A 25884-nucleotide genomic window follows, 5' to 3' on the forward strand; every position below is an offset into this window, starting at 1 on the left:
ACAGCTAGGTAATTATTAAGTGTTTGAGACTGGATTTGAACTCAGGTACTTCTGACTCCAGGGCCGGTTCTCTATCCACTGTGCCACCTAGCCGCCCCTCATCTGACGATTTCTAAGGTATTTTCCAGTTCTGATTTAATATTTCCTCTAGTGATATGTTATGATTTTTTAAGAAATGAAAACTTTGGAGATGCAAGAGAGGTTTAATTTAGCTCTGAAAAGAGATAATTTTTTTACCCCTAGTTACTAAGTCATCCCCAACCCAAGCATGTCAGACATGTGGTTATGAGACATGGGGCTGGCTAAACTGTCACAGTGAAAGCTACTGGCAAGGGAAGGTTTTTACATTTGTGATCTAGAAATCAACACCCCCAGATTCTATTACCAATTTCTGCCCCTAAGCAAGACTCAAACCAACCAGGGCCCTGGATCCCTATCCTGAGCTTCTTAATGGCCACAGCATCTCTAAAATTAGTTTACAGAGAGAACAGGGCAGGAAAGTTCTGGCTAAGAGCTCAGACTGTTTGGAGAGAGGTCTCTGCAGGAAACCTCAACAGAGATCTCTCTTCCACCTCCAATCCTAAGGTCCTTATTCAGAACATTAAAAGTACCTTCAAATTCAGTGGTAGTAGTAGTAGTAGTAATTATAATTATTGCTTATAGGACCACAAATTGTTACTTTTATTTATTTTAACCTTTTAGAGTACTATTTTAATTTTCATACTAATAATATTAAAAGAAACAAAAGTGACATTTCTATAATTCTTTGAAGTGCACAAAGCACTTTAACATACATTATTTGATTTATTTCATCCTCCCAATGGCACTGTGAGGTACAGGATAGGAATTTCAGGAATAATGTATACAGTCCAGAAATACTGGAATTATCCCTGTTTCCCAGTTTAAGACAAAAGTGACTTGTGGTCAGATAGCTGGTAACTGCCAAAAGCTGCATTCAAACAGTTTTTCTTGCCCCATATCCACTATTCTATCCATGAAACTGTGATTCCTTTTTATCAGCCTCCCATCTTGTCTTGTATATTGCTCATTCAGTGAGTATTTGTTAAACACTATCTATATGCTAGGCTCTCTATTATATACTGAAGATGCATATATAAGAATAAGATCATCTGAGATGCAGTACGGTCTCCTTGATCCACTGATTGCCCTTTGGAGTCAGGAGGACCTGAGTCTGACACATACCAACTGTGAGACCCTAAATAAGACAGTTAACCTCTCTGTCCATGTCATCTCTCTAAGGCTATAGGTTGCTGAGAAGGAGTCATTTTCCTTTGGTAGAGGAAGTTCCTTATCAGGAGCTTCCTATATTGAAAAAATCAAAAATGTGTTTCTCACCCAAAAGAACAAACACAAAATCAAAAAAGGGTGAGATAACTCCTGCCTACCAGAGGATGAAGCATGCTAATAGATAAATAAATACAGTATATATATATATATATATACAAAACAAATTTATAATGGTTGGGGGTAGGCATTAACCTTTGGAGAGTCAGGGAGAGTCTCTTAATGGAGGCATTGCTTGAGCTGAACCTTGAAGGAAATTCTGAATTTCAAGAACTGGAGGAGAGAACGTATAGCATTCCAGGTGTGGAGGACAGTGTGTGCAGAGCTGTAGTGATATCACATGGAGAGTCATCTATAGATAATGATAAGTTGGTCATTGGTCTGTCCTTTTATAGAGTATATTTAATGATGAATAATATATAATTCCTGGGGGAAATAGATGAGGACCAGGATGGAAATTAAATGCCAAGTAGTAGCACTACATTTTATTCTTATGGTGGTGTGCTAATCACTGACATTTCTTGAAGAAAGGAATGATATGGTCAGACCTGTGCTTAAGAAGCATCACTTTGTAAGTTGCATGGAAGATGGTTAATTAGTCAACCAACCAACATTTATTTATTAAGCCCTTTGAATGTGCTTAAATATTAGGAATACAAATATGTTGAAAACAGAAAAGCAGTCCTCTCTCTCAAAGAACGTAAATTGTAGTGGAGGAAGACAACAAATAAAAGGAAGCTCAAAAGACTAAGTGGGTGGGTAGGTACTTGGCAGGACCATGAAGGAGAAGACCAGAGATGTGAAACCTGGTGGGAAATGTAGAGATGGCTGACCCGAGATGAAAGAGGAGTGCACTAGGAACAACATCCTGGGAAATATCCACACATAGTGACCATTTTGGGTGATAACCCAGTGAAGGAAACTGAAAAGCAGCATAGATCATGACAGAGTCAAGTGCAAAAAACTGAGGGAGATGAGAGATCCAGACAGGAGGTGATCAACAGCATCAAAGGTTTCAGAGGGGTCAAAAACTGTGGGGACTTTTTGAAAAAATTGGATTTGGTCATCTAAAGATCTGGTGATCTAGGAGAGAGCAATTTCATTTGAAGAATAGGAACAGAATCTAAATAGGAAAGGGTTGGACCATGAAAGAGGTGAGAAAGTGAAGGCAAGGATGTTGCAGGCTTATTCTAGAACTTAAACTATGAAAGGGAAGAGAAAAATAGGATGATAGCTTAATAGTGGTAGTGTCAAATAGAGGTCTTGGATTTTTTAAAAGGATTAATTGGGGGAGATCTGGTCATGTTAGTAGGGAGAAGGGAAGAAGTCAGTGGATAAGAAGTGGTAGAACATTAAAGAGAGAGGGAGTGTTTGAAGGGGGAAAAGTTCTTTATGTTACTCTGTATTATGGCTATCTGAATTTTATTTCCTCTAATCAAATCTAAGTTTTAGGACAGAAACTGTCTTATCTAAAGTTTGTATCACTTTAGCTAGCATCTAAGTGCTCTGTATACAGTTGTTAGTCAATCCTTTTAGTCGAGTCCAGCTCTTCCTGTCTCCATTTGGGGTTTTCTTGGCAAAAATACTACAGTGGTTTGTCATTCCTTCTCCAGATTATTGAGGAAACTGTGGCAAACAAGGTTAAATAATTTGCCCAGGGTGATACAGCTAGACAGGTCTTCCAGACTTCAGGCTAAGCACTCTATCCACTCTGCACCTTGATCTAGATGCTCTCCATATAGTATGCACCTAATAAATATTTTTTTGGATTGAATTGTGAAACACTTCATGTCTTTGCTATCTGTGAACACTGGAAGGGTCTTTGTTTGTATGTTTCCAGTCCATATGTGTTTATGCATTTTTTAAAAGAAAGATTTTTTTTTGAATTTTACAATTTTTCCCTAATCTTCCTTCCCTCCCCCTACCCCCCAACAGAAGGTAGTCTGTTAGTCTTTACATTGATTTCATGGCATACATTGATCTAAGTTGAATGTGATGAGAGAAATCATATCCTTAAGGAAGAAAAATAAAGAGATAGAAAATATAAGAGATAGCAAAATTACCTAATAAGATAACATTTTGTTTTGTTTTGTTTTTTTTAATTAAAGGTAATAGTTTTTGGTCTTTGTTCAAACTCCACAATTCTTTCTCTAGATACAGATGGTACTCTCCATCACAGATATCCCAAAATTGTGCCTGATTATTGCACTGATGGAATGAGCAACTCCATTAAGGTTGATCATCACCCCCATATTGCTGTTAGAGTGTACAGTGTTCTTCTGGTTCTGTTCATCTCACTCAGCATCAGTTCATACAAATCCTTCCAGGCTTCCCTGAATTCCCATCCTTCCTGGTTTCTTATAGAATAATAGTGTTCCATCACATACATATACCACAGCTTATTAAGCCATTTCCCAATTGATGGACATTCACTCAATTTCCAATTCTTTGGCACCACAAATAGGGTAGCTATGAATATTTTTGTACAAGTGATGTTTTTACCCTTTTTCATAATCTCTTCAGGGTATAGATACAGTAGTGGTATTGCTGGATCAAAGGGTATTATGCATTTTTAAAGAGCATGATCTTGTTTTACCCTATTATACTATGAACTCTTCAGGGACAGAAACCAACAGTACTTCCTTTTTATTTCTCTAGTACTAGGTTTTTGTATACTTGGAAAAGGTTATCATCCCCCTATCAGTTAACCAACATTATTTAGTAAGTACATCCTTATTAGTTCCAGGCAGTATGCTGGGTTCTGAAAAAAAGAAAAAACAAAAACCACCAAAGTGAACATTGGAAACTGGTTTTGTGTCTCAGTTCTACCACTGAATTTTGTCACAACCTTGAGCAAATTGTTTAATTTTTCTAGGCCTTGGTTTTATTTTCTTATTGTAAATGAATGAACTCCTCTCAGTTGGTGTTTAGGTCCAGACTTTTATATTGATGCAACATCCTAATGAGAGAACTTATAATCCCAACCCCTGATTTAACTGATGAGAAAATGGAAGCCTGGAAAGTGTAAGAGAACCTCATAAGGTCACAAAGAGAAAAGCTGACCCAAAACCCCCAAGTTTCCTGATCCTCACAGCCAGGGTTCTTTCTATTCAATTCTACTTACCAACCATGAAGATCAAATAAAAGAATAAATATGAAGATGCTTTTAAAATGGTGGAAGCACTATAGAATATCAGAACTGGAAGAATAGAATGACACAAGTCTGGTATGCAGTAGGTACTAATAAATGCTAAGCACTTATCAATATTGATTCATTTGATTCTCACAACTCTAGGAGGTAAGTTCTGTTATTATCTCTAGTTTATAGTGGAGGAAATTGAAACAAGTAGAGGTCAAGTGATTTGCCCAGGGTCTCACTGCTAGTTAGTGTCTGATGGAGGAAGTTTGAACTCAGGTCTTTCTGACTCTAAGCCCAGAGCCTATTATCCATTGTAAGACCTGGACATTCCCAGGAAGGGACCTTAGAGATGATCTTGTTCATTCTCTTCATTTTATTGATGGAGAAATTGAGGCTTAAAGTAGGCAAGTGACTTGTTCAATGTTACATAGCCAATTAGAGGTATGGGTATTTCCCAGGATGTTGTTCCTAATGTGCTCCTCAGAGTAGGTTTAGGCCCTAGATCTCACTCAGTCCTGTGCTCTCTCTACTATATCCTGCTGCCTCTCTATAGATATAAGAGATTTGCCAGTGGCTATTCCCATCAGCATAAAAATCTGGGCCCAGGCACTAACTTGACTTTTCTTCTCCCTCCTCAGGAACGTATCAAGGCCAGTTCACCAATGGTATGCGCCATGGTTATGGCATCCGACAGAGCGTCCCATATGGCATGGCAGTGGTGGTCCGTTCACCTCTCCGAACGTCCCTTTCTTCCCTTCGAAGTGAATACAGCAATGGAACCCTGGCCCAGCAGGATGCTCCTTCCACACCCGCAGATGGCACTACCCTAGCTACCCCCAACATCTCCCGTGGTGGCTTTGCCCTCAGCCTCTATGCCAATGCAGAGGCTGCAGCCAAGCTTCCTCGGGGTAGTGGTGGCTTCTTCCAGAGAGGCTCCCTCCTTGGGAAACTGAGGCACTCAGAATCCCGGAACTCTCTGTCCAGCCAGAAGAGCCGGGTCAGCTTCCTGAAGAGTGACCTGAGCTCAGCGGCCAGTGATGCAGCTTCCACTACTAGCCTGGGAGAAGGAGCTGAGGGGGAAGACTTTGCCCCATTTGAATCTGATATTGATGCCACTACCACAGAGACCTACATGGGTGAGTGGAAAAATGACAAGCGTTCTGGCTTTGGAGTCAGTGAGCGATCCAGTGGTCTTAAGTATGAGGGTGAGTGGCTGGACAACCTGAGGCACGGCTATGGCTGCACCACGCTTCCTGATGGCAAGAAGGAGGAAGGGAAGTACAGGCACAATGTGCTGGTCAAAGGCATGAAGAAGCGTGTTCTCCCTCTCAAGAGCAACAAAATCCGGCAGAAGGTGGACCATAGTGTGGAGGGGGCTCAGCGGGCAGCAGCCATTGCCCGCCAGAAGTCAGAGATTGCAGCCTCCAGGTAGGTCGGGGGGGGGGTCACCCAAAATAACAACCAGTAGATGGGAAGGTTCCTCCCAGATGGGGAGACCGTAGGATTTTAAGCTTTGAAGGATTTGAGAGATCATCTAGTCTGGCTCTCTAATTTTCCAAATGAGGAAATAATTTGGCCAAAGTTATACAGGTTATTCCTGGCAGGGCCTATATTTGAATCAATCCTATGGTCTTTCCACTATCTATACCTCCTTGCACAAAGTGAGGAAAGGAGGCTCTGGGTCAGAGAATAACCAGGCAGATCCAACCCTATCAAAGATTTTTTTTTTCTTCTTCTGCTCTACTGACCTTTTCTCATCAGCCCTCTTGAAATACTAGAGGGCAGTCTTTCTATCACTCACTTAAAATACAACTAGGCTTCACCTATCCCAGATACTGTAGCTCATTCAGAAACAGAGAGGACTTTCAGAAAGGTTTTATTAGTATTTTAAAGTAAACAACACACAACTTAAGAGCATAGAATTGGTAAGTCATAGAAATTGGGGATCTTTTCCTAAGATAAAAGTTGGCTGGTTTGATAGTGGGAAGAACAATGAATTTGGCTTCCCCAGCTTCTGCCCCAGCTTGGTCCCATAGTGGATAGAGCTCTAGGCCTGGAGACAGGAAGATCTGAATTCTAATTAGCTGTGTGATGCTGAGAAAGTTACTTTATCTCCCTTTGTCTCAGTTTTCCTCAGTTATAAAATTGGAATAATAATAATAGCACCTACATCCCAGAGTTAATGTAAGGATTATATAAAATATTTGTAAAAACTTGGATTGTAGTTGCTTCTTTTTTTTTACATTTGCAAAAAAATGTATAATTTTATTTAATCAGTTTTCATATTCTAGGGATAGAGCATCACTCAGATGCTGTGTCCAATGGCCTTAGCAGGAAGATTGCTTCTGAATTTGGCTTGAACCATTCCACTATTTCTATGAGCGCGAGTAACTTTTCCCCAGATAACTCTTGTTCTGTTGGGTTTCCCACCAGGAGTCACTGTGTTGTTTTTGGCTTTGTGTACTTAAGCACATCTTTTGACCAAATAGAATTCAATTTCATCCCGGGCATAGACTCCTTCAATTTTCAGAAGAGCTGTGTGTTCTTTCTGGTTTCGTAGGCCTCTCTTGTAGCCAGAAAAAAATGGCCTTGGACCACAGTCTTCCAGACATTTCGCTGTTCTAGAAGTTCTGTTTCCAACAGGCCTTTCCAGCTCTAAGATGGAGGAAAGAGCCATAGTTGTTTCTTAATAACTGTTTATATCATTCTTTTCAAGAACCAAGGTATGAATCCCAGCTCTATATCTTAGTCAATCACTTTTCCTCTCTGGGCTCTATGTCCCCACCTGTACAATGAAGGAATTGAACAAGGTAATTTCTAAGCATCCTTTCACTGCTAATTCCTATACCCAAAATACAGTTGTCTAAAATTTCTTGGGTTTCTTTTCTTTGGGTTTTTTTTAAAGCACTATCCTATCTATCTACAATAATGATTCAAAGTGGATTTTCTTGAAGAAGAAAAAAAGTATAATTTAACAAGGGTTTGCACAAGGAATCTCCTTTGCCAGATATGTTTGGATTTAGGGTATAGAAAATATAATTTAGGGTGTATATAATTGCTTTATATCTTCCTCTTTTCTAAATCTAGCCTCACCATTTTGCATTTGCCATCTTGCCTGGGGAAAAGGCCTGCTAAGTACTCTCACATTATCCTCACCCTTTGTGACCCTGAGCAAGTCTCTTCACTTCTCTGTTCTTTTTCTTCAGTAAAATGAGATAAAAAATAAAAACAATTAAATTAAATTAAATTAAAATTAAATTAAATTTAAAAAATTTTTTTAAAAAGATACTTTCCCAGTTTTAATACCTTATATTGTAACACTCTGGGTTCTAAGGTTATTTCTAGCTCTAGAAGTCAGAGTTCAGAGTGAAACTGCCCATCTCTGGCAGCAATTATCAAAAGTGGAGCAAATGAGGAAGGAAACTGAAGCCACCAAATAGCTGTCCCTTCTTGGTTTTACTCTCCTGTTTGCCCCTTCAGGGACTTGGTCCCACAGTGCCAAGTTGTTCAAGCAGTTCCCATTGGAAGGGTTCTGAGAGCCATAAATAGAGATTTGAGACTCCTGGGCTTTTCTATCTTCTTCGTTGTTGTAAATCTCCCTTGGATTCAGGCTGTATATGAGGCAACCAAAGATGCAGCTACACTTTCCGTCAGCTTGGGAATGCCTTGTTCTTTTTGGGCTGGCAAGCTTGATGGGGGTGGGAAAGTTGTTCCTGCTTACTCTTTAGGCTTGGGATAAATTTCCTATTAAGGGCAACTCTGAGCTTGGAGGAAAGCAATGTTAAGGCTCTTTTCCCCTAGAGGTTCTTGGACCTCTTTAGGAGCTGATGAGAGGAGGAAGAAAGATAACAAGTTATAAGGGGAAGTTTTACTTCAGGTGGGGGATGGACTAGATAAATGATCTAATCTTATTCCAAGTTGGAGCAACAGGGTGAATCATTATCTACAGAAATTGAGGCTGGAAGCATAAGAAGGGTTTATAAAACATAGAATGTCATAGCTGGAAGTGATCTTAAGAGAATGACTCTACCCCCCTTCTTTTACAGAGGAATGAATTTAGTCTCAGATATAAGAAGTGGCTCTCCCCCCATGCCATTGATGAAGTTGGGGAAGAATGTGCTCCTAGGAGAATAGGCCTGATTATATAGTTACCTCCCTCCCTGTGCCAGATAGGTGTGGTTTCTTTCTTTTAACAAACTAAGATTTTATAGTACTTTTTATTGAAAGTTCCCAGGTTTATGCCTCTAGCAAAGAGCATTGGGGGAGGCAGAGAGAGGGATATCTTGATTCCTGTGTCTTATCAAATGTCCTGCACAATAATCCAGTGGAGAAGAAATTTAATCAATTGCCCCCTTACTGCCCCCCCCAATATGGCACAACCCCCAATAAAAAGAAGTTCTGATGAGATAACTGGAAAAGATCATAGAGTCTATAATGTCAGAGTAAGTTGGGCCCTTTAGAAAACTGAATATAAGAGCTAGAAAAAGCTTTGGAGATAATCTACTCTAATCTCCTTGGTTTTGGTTTTTAAAGACTGGATCTCCCCTCTCACCTGGGCTGGAAATGAAGGTTCCATATCCTACTGCTTTTACTATTTTGATCTGATTCATTTCCAACCTGAACCAATTCCCCCTTTATAGGCAATTGGGTACATTCCCTATTCCTTAGGACTCAACCCTACTACAGCACAGAACTTCTCAGCTCAAGAGATGCTCAAAACTCAGTCTCCCTGGTAGTTGGCAGTATTAGGAGATCTGCTCCTTGGGAAGTAAAGATTGCCACTCTGCAAAGGAAAAATCCAAGACCCAGAGAAGGGGAAATGACTTGTTCGTTGTCACCCAGAGAGTTAATGACAAAACCAGAGCTAGGGGCAGCTAGGTGGCGCAGTGCATAGAGCACCAGCCCTGGAGTCAGGAGTAACTGAGTTCAAATATGGCCTCAGACACTTAATAATTACCTAGCTGTGTGGCTTTGAGCAAGCCAATTAACCCCATTGCCTTGCAAAAACCTAAAAAAAAAAACAACCCAACAACAAAAACCAGAGCTAGAAGGCTGGGGCCTTCTGGCACCATGCTGCCCAAGATTGCTTTGACTGTGGAAGCTAGAACATTCACATGAGAAACAGCACGCTGTAGATAAAGATGTTTCTGGGAAGAGGTGTCATTGAAGGGCAATGAGCAGCCTCAGGGAATTATAAGGGAAAGATTGGGGTTTGTGGGCAGGGATTCAGATTGATGATGCAAATGGTATTTTAGCCTCACTTACCTCTTTATCCACTTGATTCACATGCTTATCCCTGGGCTTTAAATTAAAGAACGCTTTGTGAAATGCAGAGTACATAAGGTTGAAGTTCAGCCCTAGATTTTTCACTGTCTGGTTTCAGACCAGCTTTCCATAAATGCCTAGAGATGTTATCCATCTGCATTGTTGGGAAGAAAGTAGGGATTGGATGGCAACTACTTTAAGCCACTAGCCCCAAGCAGGGCACCAATTTCTCTCCTATGTTATATGAGCACTTTTGGTGCTCATCACATGCCTACCCAGGACTATAGTTTGGGAAGGAAAAAAAAGAGGAGTTGCCAGGTGTCCCAATGATTATACACTGTATCTTGATGGCCTAGGGTGAGAGGTCATGGGATAGGGAAGAAAGAGAATTGACCATGTAGCTATAGTTACAAGTTGGACAATGTAAAAAGCATTATTAAAGCCTAGATAGCAATTTCCTTCCAGTGAAGTCAATAAGAATCCTAGGACATACCCTGCCAGAACTTAAGGAGCTTTAGAAGGACTTTAGAACATGAGCCTTTCAAAGGGACCTTAGAACAGGAATGTCAGAGTTGGGAAGAATCTTAGAATATTCAAATTATCTCATTTTGCAGATAGGAATATGAGGCTGCAAAAGGGAACATGGTTTAGGATTATAAGTAGAACTAAAGGGAACCTCCTTAGAATGTCACATATTAGAGATGGAAGGGATCTTAGAACACAGAATGTTAGCTACTAATGATCAAATTTAATCCTCTCTTTGCTTATTTTCTCCACTGCAAAATTATGGGGTTGAGCTTCACGATCTCCAACTCAGACATTCTGATTCTTTTAAAATTCCATGTATGTGAGTTCTATTTTCTTAATAAGGCTCCTAGTATCTTAAATCAATCAATAAAAAGCATTTATTAAAATTTTATTTTGTACTAAATGCTGGGGATACAAAAAAGGATTAAAAAAAAAAAGTCTGTGCCCTCAAGGAGCTTGCATTCAAATGGGAGAGAGATTTTGTAAAAATGATGCTTTTCATATTGTCCAACTTTTAACTATAGCTACATTGTCAGTTCACTTTATTCCCTACCCCATGACCTCTTACCCTAGGCCATCAAGAACTCAGGTATAGTGTGTGATCATTGGGAGACCTGGATTAATATAAACTATCCCAAGAGTAGAGCAATGGTAATCTCTGAAAGGAACCTGAACAGCTAGGGGGAGGGGGGACCAGGAAAGACTTTCTGTGGAAATTAGAATTTGAGCTGAGTTTTGAAGGGAGGCTGGAAAACCAGGAGGTGGAGGTAAGGAAGAAGAATGGGACTCTTCTACTTCTTTATCTTGCTTAGGCAAGAAGATCAGTAAAGACTTAATGAATTGACTTGAAACCAACCCCCTTGTCCTTTGCAGAATGGGTCAGACATCATCTTTCCCTTCCAGCTTTTGGGATCTTTTTGGAATCTTCAGCCCTCCCCCTATAGAAAACATAAGCCAAGGGCTTTTGGAAAGTCTCCAGGCTCTCAGGAGTGTCTCATAACTTCCCCCCCACCCCAGGTGTCAGACAGCTTGTGAATTATAAAGTGTTTCTCTTCAACAGAGTGGTGCCCTCACGCTCTCAGCAATCTCCTCTGAGTGCCCAGCTGGGATGGCTCACATGCCCGGGGACATCTGGGGGCTGGGCCTCTTGCCTGGCCAGCTTCCCTTCTTTGTTCAGCTATAACAGACTCCCTTGAGGCCTTCCAGTCTGTACCCAGTTCAGACTACACCCCCTCAGAACTCTCACTTAAAATAAGGTGTGGTGAGCTACATCTTACTAAAACATCTTCCTAGCTGGGTCCCTTCCCTCATCCTCCCTTCCTCCTTTGCCTCATATCTCTGAGTGTTCAGGACTTCATGCAGGCTGGAACGGGGCCCAGCCCCAGCCCCTGACCTAGGCTGGTGGCGGGTGGTGTGGATGACGTTCTGAAAAGCCCTGGAGTCAGCAGACATTCCCTGTCTAAATATGGGAAAGCATCGGAGCACTGGTTTAGCTGAGCCTGGGGAGAATGTGACAGCTGAGCAGTGGAGCCTGCCCATGAAATTCCAGCCCCCCCCCACCCAGCCTGTGTCTCTCCCTTTTCTTCCCCCACTATCCCAGGTGGGGCCCTGCCTCAGTATTCCAGTGAGCAAGATCCTTCCAGAACTACCCCCTGTCATCACAGACACCCCATGGCCCTGCCCCCATCACATCTGAATCTTCTTTAGGGCTTAAAATCAGGTCTGAAAACTGATAAAGTTACTCGTGGTGGGGGTAGGGAGGGGGGAGGGCAAAGAAGAAGGGAAGGAAATTTTTCCAGCATCTTCAGTATCTTCTTAAAGATTTAGGGAGCAGTGGGATTGTAGAAGGAGATAGCCTCTGAGTTCCCATTCTGAAATGGAAGTCAGAAGGCTTGGATTCTCCTCCCAGCTCCCACCATGATTAATCAGATCAGTTTGGCCCAATCACCTCCCCTCTTTGGAGAGTGGGGACTAGATAATCTTTAAAAATCTCCACCAACTTGGGTGTTCTGTGATTTTGTGGTTCTACTTTTATGTTCTCCAAGAGGGGCAGTCAAGCTTTTGGGTTGGATCTGTTGCGCCTCAGACTTAAGGCAGGTTTGAGTTTTCAGTCAATGGACATATACTTACTGATATCTTCCAGGTGTAGTGCTAATTGAGAAAAAGATAAGACTCAAACATGTGTAAAGGCACCAAATGTAGAAAGGCATAATTGGAAGGGACCCTAAAAACCAGCCACTCTATAGTTCATCTTTTTTATGTTTTGGATCCCTTTGTCAATGTGATGAAGCCATGGCTCCTTTCTCAGAAGAATGTTTTTAAATAAGTGAAGGAAATGCTAAATCCCTATTAGAAGTTAGTGAAAATAAAGATGTAATTTTTTACCCATCCAAGATCATGGCTGCAAGAGTCTGGGGGCATCAGGTGAACCCAGCCATTTTATAGAGGATATTGGACCTCTGGGACAGCAAGTGTCTTAATCAGAATCAAAGAGCTAGATAATGGACCAGCTGGGAAGAGAACCAAGCTTTCATGAGTCCAGTGCTATTTCCATTGTCAGTCAGCAATCAAATAGTCAATATCTATTGAGTGCTTCCTAAATGGATAGAAAAGCTCCCACTGAGCTGGGAAATATGACATTTATAATTTTTCAGTGTACTGGACAACTCTTTTAAAACTGAATTTCAGAGGAGATGCTGACCTGCATTGTGGGCTCCCGGGACCAATGAAATCATTGGTCCTATCCCTATTCCTATGTCATGGGGGCTCATACTCAGGTGTCCCAGGTTTGGGCAGGCCACCTCCACCCTTGCAGGATTCTAGCTCCTACAATCCTTACTCTTCCAGGAGGGTTGCTGAATATGCCCAACTGTGCGAATGCATGAATACACACACACACACACACACACACACACACACACACACAACTACAACACTTCTACTTCACTAGCAGTTTCTAGGAGCACGATGTTGGTGGGAAGAATATTGGGAAAGAAGAGATGATCCCTTTTCCTGGACTGGAGAGAAGATCTTTTCACTAACACTGATGGAATCTAGCTTCCTTTGGCCCAAGACTCAGGTCATGTCCCCAACAGACTAGCTCATGACAATAACATCTCTTGGATGGAGTTTAGAGAATGCAAAATGAGCAAGGCAGTCTAGGTCAAAGTTTGTTTGGCACAAAAGGAAGACTGCAGATAATGTTAACAAATGAGAAAGGAGGGCCCAGAGATGGAAATGACTTGCTTAAGGTCACATATCAAATTAATTGAAATACCTGAGGAGGACCCAGGTCTCCTGTCTCCCAGTCTAGTGTTCCTTAAACTCTAGTAGGAAGCTTCCATGTACCTCTTATTAATTAAGAGCACTATGCCACTACCTTTCTATAATGGGACAGTCCATGGGAACAGGGTTGATCATTCATTTATTATTTCTCATTTCTGTTCATTGGTTTTCTCATTTGTAAAATGAGATCGTTAGGTTCAAGAATTCTTTTTTTTTTTTGCAAGGCAAACAGGGTTAAGTGGCTTGCCCAAGGCCACACAGTTAGATAATTATTAAATGTCTGAGACCGCATTTGAACCAGGTACTCCTGACTCCAGGGCCAGTGCTTTATCCCCTGCGCGCCACCTAGCTGCCCCTAGCTCAAGAATTCTTAACCCAGGGTCTGAGTAATATATATATACATATATATATGTTGAGATGTAGCTAAAATTGTTTTTTTTAGTTTATTTAAAATTTTTTCCAATGACATTTAGATATAGATTTCAACATTCTTTTTTGTAAAATTTTCTCCCTCCTTCCCTTTCTCGTCCGCAAGACAGTAAGCAATCTAATATAGTTCATATATGTACAATCATGCTATGAAGTTTTTTAAATTTCAATAATTGTAGATCAATATAATAGAGTAGGATTTTATAATGATATGTATTTCATTTTAGGCACTTAAAAGTTTTATTTTGAGAAGGGATTGATAGTCTTCTTCAGACTACTAAAGGAATCTATAACACAAACAAATATATAGCCATAAAGTGGTTAAGTCTTAGTATAGTGTTTTGCATAGAATGAGCACTTAATAATGATTCATTCATTAATTCCTAGTATACATTCCATAATACCCACTCTTACTCAAGTCTCCTACAGTCTGACTTCCATCTCCAACACTTCTCTGAAACCACATCTTCCAAGATAATGAGTGAATTCCTCCTTGCTTAATCTCATGACTGCTCAGTTTTCAACTTCCCGGATCTCTTTAGAGCATTGCACTGTTGATAATTCCTTCCTTTCCTGATTCTCTTTTCTTCCTTGAATTCCAAAGCATTTTTTTCCTCTCCTTGATTTCTTCCTATCTCACCTGAGCTTCCTCTTTCTCCTACTCACTCAGTTGGAGCGTTTCTTAGGGCTCTGTGCTTGGCTCTTCTCTCCATATACAATCTTCCTTGGAAATCTCATTCAATATTGTGACTTTAATTTATGTATACAAGTTGAGACAAAGTCACTTTAGAGGCAGCTGGATAGTTCCATGGATAGAGGAAATACAAGGAGGCATGAACAAAAGTGTGAACAAAGGGCAGAAAATAATAATACTAATAGTTAACATTTATATACCGCCTATTATGTACTAGGTGCTTTACAACTACTGTTTTATTCCCATAATAACTCTAGGAGGTAGGGGTTATTATTATTTTTATTATTATTATTACAGAAGAGGAAAATGAGACAGAGGTTTAATGATTTGTCTTGGGTGCCCCAGCTTGTACATACCCAAGATAGGATTTGAACTCAGATCCTGACTTTAGAACTAAAGTTCTATCCACCATACAATCCAGCTGTCTCATAGTCAAAGGTAAAGGATGGTATAGAGCAGGAAGAGCATTGGACTTGGAGGACAGGATCAGAATCCTCAGCTTTGTCACATGCTTAGGTAAAATTTGTAAATGCTTCGTGTAGTGTTTGGTTATAAATGTTAACTCTGATGATGATTCTTCTTCTTCTTCTTATTATTATTATTATTATTTTCTGCCTCCTTGTATTCTCTCTTTCCTCTTCAAATCTTTGACAGTCTTCTCCTCCTTCTCTTCCTTCTCATCCTCCTCCTCTTCCTCCCCCTCCTCCTTTTTGCCCTTCCAGCCTGTACTGACTTCTATACTCCTGTAGTGCTTACAATCATTTAATCTCAGAGATGGAAGGAAAGCCCTCTAGTCCATTTTGTACTTGATCATGAATCCCCTCCATAGCATTGCTTGCCAAACAACCATCCCCCCATCCTCTTGAACTCACCAACTCTCAAGGCAATCTATCCTACTCTTTTTAAAAAAAAATTTTTAAGGCAATGGGGTTAAGTGACTTGCCCAAGGTCAAATAGCTAGGCAATTATTAAGTATCTGAGGTTGGATTTGAACTCAGGTCCTCCTGACTCCAAGGCCAGTGCTCTATTCACTGTACCACCTAGCTACCCAAATCCATTCTACTCTTGTATCACTCTGCTAATGGATACGGTGACTTGTACGTGCATAGTTGATATGTGGTGGAAAAATGAATGGATGAATGAGTGAAAATCAATAAGAATTTCCTAACAATTAGAGTTTTTATATTGTTATTGATCCATTAGTTACTGCCTTTTAGACATGGTTACTCTACCCATTCTGAAGACAATTCACTATCTATACCATTCTTTATACTGAGCATTAAGATGTGAGACAACAGAGGGAATGTCTTTTTCCCTTCCATCCAACAAGACTGGTCACATCATAACAAATTGTTGATTGATTAATAAAAGCCAGACATATCCATTATATTAATTCTATTATATTAATCAATGCAAAAATTTTTTAAAAAAATTATTACTAATTTTACTAAAAATTTTACTTATTTAATATAATTTCTATCTGTGAATATGTACTCACATACAAAGTATCACAAGCAATGTTATCCTTTTCTTTGAAAGAAAAATGTTAATTTTACCATCTCTAGTATTTGCAAATATACCATGTCCTTTGAGATAGCTTTAAATTCCAGCCACCAATTGATAAAGGCAACTCTTGGTTCCCCCTGATGGAGATGTCATTCTGTATAGAATCTTTATTTTTTCTCCCCATTGATTGTTGATGTTGTTGCTTGTTCTTCATTCTTTTTGTTTTTGTTTTTTGCAAGGCAGTGGGGTTAAGTGATTTGCCCAAGGTCACACAGCTGGGTAATTATTAAGTGTCTGAAACTGGATTTGAACTCAGGTCATCCTGTTTCTAAGGCCAGTACTCTATCCACTGGTTTATGTAGCTCTCCCTCGTCCTTCCTTCTTGAAGAGGACCATGACATCAGGGAGGTGATGCCATGACAAACACACGAATTGAATTTGAGTGAGGGTTGCTGTGCTAGGTCACCAGTCTCACTTTCTCCTCAGAACCAGCTTGGTCCAGTGGCCAGATATGAATCAGGATGACAGGAGATAGCTCTGGATGTGAGGCAATCAAGCTTAAGTGACTTGCCCAAGGTTATTCAACTAGTTAAGTATCAAGTGTCTGAAGTTGGATTTGAACTCAGGTCCTGCTGACTCCAAGACCAGTGCTCCATTCACTGTACCCACCTAACTGCCTTCCCTAGTGATTAGAACAGTTGAATAGCAACTAGCAATTAGAACATTGAATAGCAGTGAGCGGAGAGAATAATCAATCAACATTTATTAAGTTCTTATTGTGTGACAGGCACTGTGTTGACCACTGAACACATGGTTGAGCAGTATTAGGAACTGGGAGCTCTTGGGGAAAATTGAAAGGCAAGAAAAGACAGACTGAACCCAGGGAAACATTTGCATTTCTTAAAAAAATGACTTGAGGTATTTTATTTCTTAGATAAGACCAGAAAGTGTAGCATTAACAAGAAAGAGTTCTGGACTGGGAATCTAAAGGTCTGGGTTCAAGTTCTGGCTTTGCCTGGACAAGTCATTTACTTCTGGAAACTTCAGTTTTCCCATCTGTAAAATGGGGATCCCACTTGTACAACTCACTTCAAAAGGCTCTTGTGAGGGTCAAAAAAGTAACTTAGATAAAGAATGGATAGGATGTATGATTGTTATGATATCACAAAACTTGATACTTGACACTATACCCTCATTTGTAGAAGTTGACATTCTTTGGATGACAGGGAGAAAGAAACGGCCTCCAGTCACAGCAGACATTAATTAAATATCTATGACATGCAACCATCAGCTGGACCCAGGGAGGACATTTAAGTAACACACAGTCCCTGCTCTTATGGAACTTACAGTGTAGTAGGAGATTAGATATCAACAAAAAAATGATAAAACACAAAAATCATCCTTCTTCTATTTACATATACCTACATAGGTACATGTCTTCTTCCCCAATAGACAAGGACTCTGTTATTATTCCTTTTGTATTTGGATCCCTAGTACCTGACCCATGGAAGCATTTAAATAAATGCTTGTTGATTGATTTGAGAACTGTGAAACAAAGTGCTATGTGAGCTCCAAAGTGAAGGGTTGTTAATGAGAGTCAGAGGGAAAGATGACAATTAGGTTGAGCTTTAATATAATCCAAAGGGGAAGAAAGGACATTCTAGGCAGAAAGAATAACATAAGCAAAGAAATGGAGACTTGGGTGGGGGGATGTTCTATTTTTTTTTTTTTTTAGATTTTTCAAGGCGATGGGGTTAAGTGGCTTGCCCAAGGCCGCATAGGTAAGTAATTATTAAGTGTCTGAGGTCAGATTTGAACCCAGGTAATCCTGACTCCAAGGCCCGCTGTATCCACTATGCCACCTAGCTGCCCCCAGCGATGGTCTATTTTGACAGAAATACAGAATATGTGGGAAAGAGGAACATAAAAGAAGGTGAAAAAAGTAGCATGGCAGCAGATTTTAAAGATCTGGAATGTTAGTCAAAGGAATTTTCACTTCAGATATGAGGCAATAGGTGACTGGTGAACATTTTTGAACAGAAGAACGATTCAACCATCTGAACAATGCATGAAGAAGGTTATTTTGCCAGTAGTAGAAGGGGTGGGTTGAGGGTTAGGGAGATGTAGAGAGCCAGTGTATGGTCTGCTAGGGTAGTCGCAATCCAATCACCAGATATTCATTAAACATCTAGCACAATATGCACTAGAGGGATGCAAGTACAAAGAATGAAACAATGTTTAACTTGCAAGGAACCAGCACTGAGAACAGATAGGAAGTAATAGATCCAAAAGCTACATCAGAGTTAGAATTGATTGCATTTAAGAGAAAAAGAAAAAGAAGCAATCAAAGATAACACCAAGATTTTTGACCAGGTAAGCAGTTATCAATAATAGGATGAGTAAATTCAAAAGATGGAACGAGTTTATTAAGTTCACAGAATCGCAGATTTGGAATGGACCTCTGAGCTGACCTAGTTCAACTCCTGCCTGAATGGTAGTCATCTCTTCAGCATTTCGTGACAAGGAGCCATCTAGACTCTATTAGAAGACCCCCAACTTTGGTGGCCCAATAATAATGAACAATTTGCAACCTTTAGTGTTGGCAAATTGCTTCACATGAATTATCTCATGTGAGTCTTATGCTACTGGTAGATGGTGCTGAGTCAAAGTTTAGCACTAGAGATGAAGAGTAACCTTCAACCTTGGGAATTTGGAATTCCCCCCTCCCCAGGTCACTTCTCTCTCCCTCTAGGTGACCCAAGGACCTTCCCTTGGTTCATGCCTCATCTTTATCTCTCACTCTGAAATGCGTCACTGAAATGCTTATCATCTGACCTTGGCATTCAGTAGTCTAGGAGTCCTAACTCTGAAATTAATTGTCTCCAGCTTAAGGATTTAGCAGAGATAGAAGGATTGGATTGGACTTGTGATTTCACTGACATATGAAATGGAAGAGAATGCAAATTGAGATCTTTTCTACAATATACATAGAGTTATCTAAAGCACTGAGAAGTAATATGATCAAAAGGTAGGACTTGGGGCGGCTAGGTGGCGCAGTAGATAGAGCACTGGCTCTGGAGTCGGGAGTACCTGAGTTCAAATCCTATCTCAGACACTTAATAATTACCTAGCTGTATGGCCTTGGGCAAGCCAGTTAACCCCATTGCCTTGCAAAAAAACAAACAAACAAACAAACTAAAAAAAAAAAGGTAGGACTTGAATGCAAGTCATCCTGGCTCCGAGGTCAGCTTTCTATCTACTACACCATGGTTGCTTCTCCATAAGAGTTGATTTAAGTACAAACTATAACATTCTTTCTCAATTGGCTCAGCCCCCAGTCAGTTAGGGGAGTTGGGGAAAATATTGCTCTTCTCTGTCACATCAGGTAGTCAGAGAAAGAAGTTTTATCCTTTAATTATGTCTTTTCTTTTGTACCACAAGCCATCTCCCTAGTTCATTCCTTGTAATACCTCTTTGCACAATTAACATACAAGAATCACAAGGAAATTATGATTAATTATAACTTTATAAGAAACTAATCAGGAATTAGAAATAGTTTAAGGAAAATTGTATAGAAAATGCTCACTCACTAGAGGCACCAAGGACAGAAAAGAGACATAAATGTTTACTATCCTTTTGTTAAACTTTTAGATCAACAGTATGAATTCATTCCAAGCAGCTGTATTATTTTTTCCTAATGAGAATGCAGAAGACAAGTCCATATCTAGACTCCAGTCTCTGAACCTGCATTGAAAAATGTCTGAGGGTTCTCTCCTTTTCCTCTCCCTGTCTGCTTCTCCTTTTCTTTCTCTCCTTCTTTCTCTCCCTCTCATTTACCCTCTCCTCTCTCTGTCTCTATCTTTTCTCCTCCTCCTTCTCCTTCTCCTCCTTCTCCTTCTCCTTCTTCTCCTTCTCCTTCTCCTTCTCCTTCTCCTTCTTCTCCTTCTCCTTCTCCTTCTCCTTCTCCTTCTCCTTCTCCTTCTCCTTCTCCTTCTCCTTCTCCTTCTCCTTCTCCTTCTCCTTCTCCTCCTCCTCCTTCTCCTTCTCCTTCTCCTCCTTCTCCTTCCCCTTTCTTCTTCTTCTTCTTCTTCTTCTTCTTCTTCTTCTTCTTCCTTCTTTTTTCTTCTTCTACTTCTCTCTTTTCCTTCCTCTCATTCACCTTTCTCCTTTTCCCTCCCCTTCCTCTCTCCCCAAGCCCTCTTCCTTCCCCTTCCCTTTTCTCTCTCCCTCTCTCTTGCTCTCACTATCTATTCCTTCTTCCCCATCCTCCCAATAGCCTTTATTCCACTGCTGTTATGCTTACTCTTCTCCAAATCCAAACTTCAATGGACTTTATGTATGAACTTCAACTATGCCTCATCGAAATCCTTTGTGTCCATTAAAAAAAATATCTTTGTGAATCTCTTTCCAGGGTGAGGGGAAAAACAAAAAAACAAAAACCCAACCATTCTGTTCAGGATGACAATTCTTAGCTTAGTTAAGTTTCATAGACTCAAACAGAGAAAAGTCTGAAGACCTGGGTACATTTGCAACAACTCTGCAAGGTAGTTCCTAAAGGTATTCTTATTGTATTATTTTTCCATTTTACATATGAGGAAACTGAAGTTCAATGGATTTAAATGACACCACAATGATCCCATGGCTAATCAGCATCAGAGGTGGGAATAGAATCAAGGTCTTCATGACTACAAATCTAACCTACTATATGCTGGGCAATGCTGCCTAAAGCAATCTATTGTACTTTTAGGCAGCTCAAGGTGTTAGGAATTTTTTCCTTAAATGGAATCTAAATCTTATTCTTTTGTAACTTCTGCATTCTGCTCCTCTGGAACCAAGCAGAGTAAATCTAAATCTTCCTCAGGCTGGCCTTTGGAGCCCTTGAAGACCATCCATGTAATTCCCAGCCTCATCAAAAGGCAAGGACTGGGCTTGCCTCTATAAATCATGGCTCTGCTCCTTTGTACTCCTTGGCTTCAACCTCTTGCTTATTCCAAGAATTTATTTGCTTAGTGCAGGAACTTCCTCTTCTCATTAAGAGACTTGGTCCAAAGATTGATGTTGTCTAGGAACTTCTCCATGTCTAGAAGCCTTGATCCTGGAATTTGCCAGAAACAGCTCTGTTTCTCTGATGCTACTGCCCAACTCCTGTTGTCTCTCATTCCTACAATCCCTAGAAGAAACCAGGAATTGTCTTCACTGTTCCACTCTTCTCTCCACCTGATGCCCTGTACTGGAGGCTTTTGTCTTCAGGGCATTCTAACTACAGAACCTTTTCCCCAGGGAGCTAAGAAAAATGTATGTGTATCCAATCAGTTTCTGTGCAGTCAACTCACCTCTGCCTTCTTCCATACTGCTTTATTTGTGTAACTCCATTTTATCTCTCTAAAGACATCATTCAGATGTAGGACTATGACTCAATCTTTCATAAATGTGGTCTTTTAAAAATATTTATTATTTTCTTTGCTTTGAAATCACCTACATATCCCAGAGTATCTCTATTCCTCTCCTTGATAGAGGAATCTTCCTTATTTATTTATTTATTTTAATTTTTTTAGGTTTTTTTGCAAGGCAAATGGGGTTAAGTGGCTTGCCCAAGGCCACACAGCTAGGTAATTATTAAGTGTTTGAGACCGGATTTGAACCCAGGTACTCCTGACTCCAGGGCTGGTTCACTGCACCACCTAGCCGCCCCATCCGCTGAGCCACCTAGCAGCCCCTAGGAATCTCCCTTTTAAGAAACAAAAACTAAACAAAACAAAATCACAAAAAAAAAGGGAAAAAATAAAGATAAAACTATCCATTATAATAAAAAGTCTGCCCCCTGCCTCTGCTAAGAAGTAGGGAAGATGTCTTCTCATGTTGTTTCTAATGAAATTAGTTGAAATTTACCTTTTATTTAGAGTTTTATGTTGACATATATTTCCTTTTGCAGATGATCTAGTATATTTTAAAGCAATTTTTTCTGTCAGCTACAATTCCAACTGTATTCTCTCCTACTTCTTCCCAGATAACCATCACTTATAAGAAAAATTTAAAAAGTTTCAGGATAACTAACCAACATATTGAAAAAAATCTGACCATGTAGTTTTCCAGTCCTCCTTCCTTATTAAGTTGGGGAAGTGCCTTCTCTTATCCTTTATCTAGAACCAAGCATAGTCATTATAATTTTGAAGCATTCAGTTTTTTTAAACTAAGTTTGTTTTTATTGAAGTCTTCTGTTTCTTACAACATCATTGTTATCCTCAATTCCTCCTCCCCTCCCAGAGAGTTATCCCATAAAACAAATAGTATTTTCTTAAAGAAAGCACAACTTATCAACATAAAATCATGGGCCATGCAGAACACTTGTGGATCTCTAAACTCCAGGAAGGGTTAGGTTATGCCTGTCTAATCCTGTATCTTGATTTGTGTCATGCTTCATTTTTTTAATTTTGTTACATTCTACTTTGATTTTTTGGTATGTAAAAGCATTTGGTTTTGATTACTTTGCTGTTGCTTCCATTTGTATTGTTGTTGCTATTGGACAAATTATTTTCCTAATTTTGCTTATGTCACTTCTCATCAGTTCATTCAAATCTTCTTTGTATTCAACCTATTTATCATTTCTTACAGAACAATAATATTCCATTATATTCATGTACCACAAACTTAATTAACCATTTCTCAATTGATGAGCAACTACTTGTTTTCAGTCCTTTACTATTACAAAAAGTTCTTCTATGATTATTTTGGTTCAAATTTGGCCTTTCTTTTTATTATTCACATCCTTGGAGTATAGATCTAGAAACAGAATCAAAGAATATGGACATTTTTGGCTTTTTTTTCCAGATAATTCCAAACTATTTTTCAGAATTGTTGAAACAGTTCACAGCTCCATCAATGGTACTTTGGTGTTTCTTTCCAAAACTCTTCTGACTTTGACTTATTCCATATTTTCTCATCTCTACTAATTCACTGAGATAAAACATTGGAATTATTTCAATTTGCATTTCCTTTCAATCCCAATTAAAATCCCATCTTTTACAGAAAGACTTTCCCTACCTCTCTTAATTCTAATGCCTTTCTTCTTTTAAATATTTTCATTTATCCTGTATATAGCTTGTTTGCTCATATTTTATTGCTTATTGTCTCCCCATTAGAGTGTGATCTCCTTGAGGGAAGGGATTGTCTTTTGCTTCAATTTGAGGACAGAGTTTTCATGTAGAGGTGAAAATATGAACCTAGGTCCACAACACTGATGATTGACAGATGTACTTGCTGCGTCAGTATCTCTGTAGAATATGAGAAGTACCACAAGACTGGAAGGGGGCAAATGTCATCCCAGTTTTCTAAGAAGACAAGAAGGTAAAGCTTTCAAGTTAAAGGTCCATGAGATGTATGAATAAGCTCACAGAAGTAGAATTTGAAAATTCTTCCCTCTTGTTTTTGTTTTGTATTTTTCCAAATTGAGCTAAGCCTTTTCCCTCTCCATCTGGGGTCACATCTCTGGTTCTCTATAATTTTCCAAAAATCAGTGACCTGGGCTCAGTGATCATAACTTTGGGCAATCTGCACAATGTAGTTTGACTGGACCTGCTGATTTGAATTCACTGAAGCTAGCTGGGTAATCTTTTTCATTGGTGTTGTTTTTTTAGGTTTTTGCAAGGCAAATGAGGTTGAGTGGCTTGCCCAAGGCCACACAACTAGGTAATTATTAAATGTCTGAGGTTTGAATTCAGATACTCCTGACTCCAGGGCCAGTGCTCTATCCAGTGCGCCACCTAGCTGCCCCAAAGCTGGGTGATCTTTAATTCTCTTTTTTCTTGATTTTCTTGATTTTGGATTCACTCTCTTAACTGTTTTTATCCAGTCATTCCCAGGAGAACTCCCTGAAGGAGTGTTCTCTTCTGTAGAGAAAAAAGCAAAATAAGAGCTAAGGAGTTTTATCTGAACCTTATGTCTCTTTGATCTTTCCTTCCCCCTCCTCAGAACTTTAAAAGTTCCTTTTTTGTTGTCTGTAGAATTCATCACTAACCTCAACTCATTCTGAATTTTAGTGCCCTGATTGATACCCACCTTATAAGACTTTGAAATGCTTTTATATTAATCCTCTGTTACCTGCTCTTGCCTCCATTTTATATATAGTGCTTTCTCACATAATAAGTGAATAAAAATGTTTTTTCACTCATTTATACCTTTTTATATTTCCCTGTTGAAGTCAGTTATCTCCTCCATGATCCCTAACTATAAGAAGACCATTTTCAGTCTAGCACCTGGGAGCTCAAGTCTAAAGGACAGGAAAAAAAGTACTGTTTAGAGAAAAGGGGGTAAAGACAAGGAGACATTAGACATGAATCCAAGTCCCACATCTGGCACATGATGTCTGTGGCAGTTCATTTACTCCCTCAGTGTTATAAGGAATTCTTTAAACTAGAATTTGAAGAGAAAGTGCCACACTTTTTTTTGTTGAAGGGAATTTCCTTTTCTGATGGCATGATTTAGTCTCTCTTCCAATCACTTTCTATGTCTTTTAAAAATATAAATTGGTTCCCTGTTAATCCATCTCCATCTATTTAGATGATTTCCCTTCTCTATTTCATCAGACTTTTTTTTATTTTAGCTTTCAAATTCTGTTCTTAAGAATCTCTCTTCTGCCCTCAGTCAACTTCTATAGAATGTTAGCCCTTGGAATCCTAACTATGCCTTCTCTTTACTCTTTTAAATCTGCCATCCCTAAATCAAGGGTCTGTGCTAAACAAAATCTGACTTGGTCCCTCCTTTTCAGTCAGATACTCTAAAATGGAGTGGTCACTTTTCTCTGGTCATTTTTTGATACCTCTTAATCCCTCCTTAAAGGATCTTAGAAATCAGAGGTGAAGTTCAGTTCTGCCTCAGGTGTCACCTCCTCACCCCAGTCTCCTGTCTATAGGCATTTGGAAACATGGATCTTGAACTCTGGAGGAAGTCCAAGATAGGACAGATATATTTGGGAACCATCCTTAAAGCAATGGCAAATGAAAATGTCCATGTGAATGACATCACCAAAGAAGAGAGTATAAAGAGAAAATACATTGACTTGGAAAATAACCACAATGAGGGAGGGTTCAGTAGAGTTTGAAGTATGAAGTTTCAATTTTTGAATTTAAGTGTTTTCTTGGGTCTCTACATAGTACATAGTCTATAGTGGTCACATTCCAACCTATCCGTGAAAGGGATCCCCAATATAATTTGCCCAAGGAGTGATCATCCAGATTGTCCAGCCTCTTGAAGATTCCAAGGGGAAGGATCCCTTCTACCCCAGAAAACACATCTCATTTGTGGGTAGCTCTAGTTGTTAGAGGTTTTCCCTGTCACCAAGCCCAACTTTGTAACACCCACCCCTAGTTCCAGGTTCTGCCCCTTGGGACAAAGAAAAGAAGGCTAAGCTCTCCTCCACACAGCAACTCTCTAAAGACTTGAAGACAGTTCTCATGTGCTCCCTGAATTTTTTTTTCTCCAGGTTAAGCTTGTTTAGCTCTTTCAACTGATTTTCATATGACAAGGGCTTCATCCCAGTTGTCCTTCTCTGAACACTGCAGTTTATCAATGTCCTTCTTAAGCCAGGATGGAATTAAAGAAAGAAGAGAGGAGGAAGAAAACTAAGAGTTTTTGAAGCTAAGAAAAGAGAGAATATAATGGATAGTGTTGGCTTCGATTCTGATCTCTGTTCTATGGTAGAGCCCTGCTAATGAACTGGTGTGTCTGGGAGGGTTGA

General features: G+C 39.7%; 1 protein-coding gene and 1 pseudogene across 2 annotated transcripts in view; one reads left to right on the forward strand and one right to left on the reverse strand.

Moving 5' to 3' along the window:
* JPH2 (junctophilin 2) overlaps nt 1-25884 on the forward strand; it is a 67508-nt gene that overhangs the window by 18001 nt on the left and 23623 nt on the right. For both annotated transcript variants that reach the window (XM_074210145.1, XM_074210144.1), the window contains exon 2: nt 5083-5872. In XM_074210145.1, the coding sequence (XP_074066246.1) occupies nt 5083-5872 (790 nt within the window). The remainder of the gene's footprint in view (nt 1-5082; nt 5873-25884) is intronic.
* Nucleotides 6732-7056, reverse strand: LOC141504831 (large ribosomal subunit protein eL33 pseudogene; annotated as a pseudogene).

This window comes from Macrotis lagotis, chromosome 1 (genome assembly GCF_037893015.1).
Source record: "Macrotis lagotis isolate mMagLag1 chromosome 1, bilby.v1.9.chrom.fasta, whole genome shotgun sequence".
NCBI classification, from domain to species: Eukaryota; Metazoa; Chordata; class Mammalia; order Peramelemorphia; family Peramelidae; genus Macrotis; species Macrotis lagotis.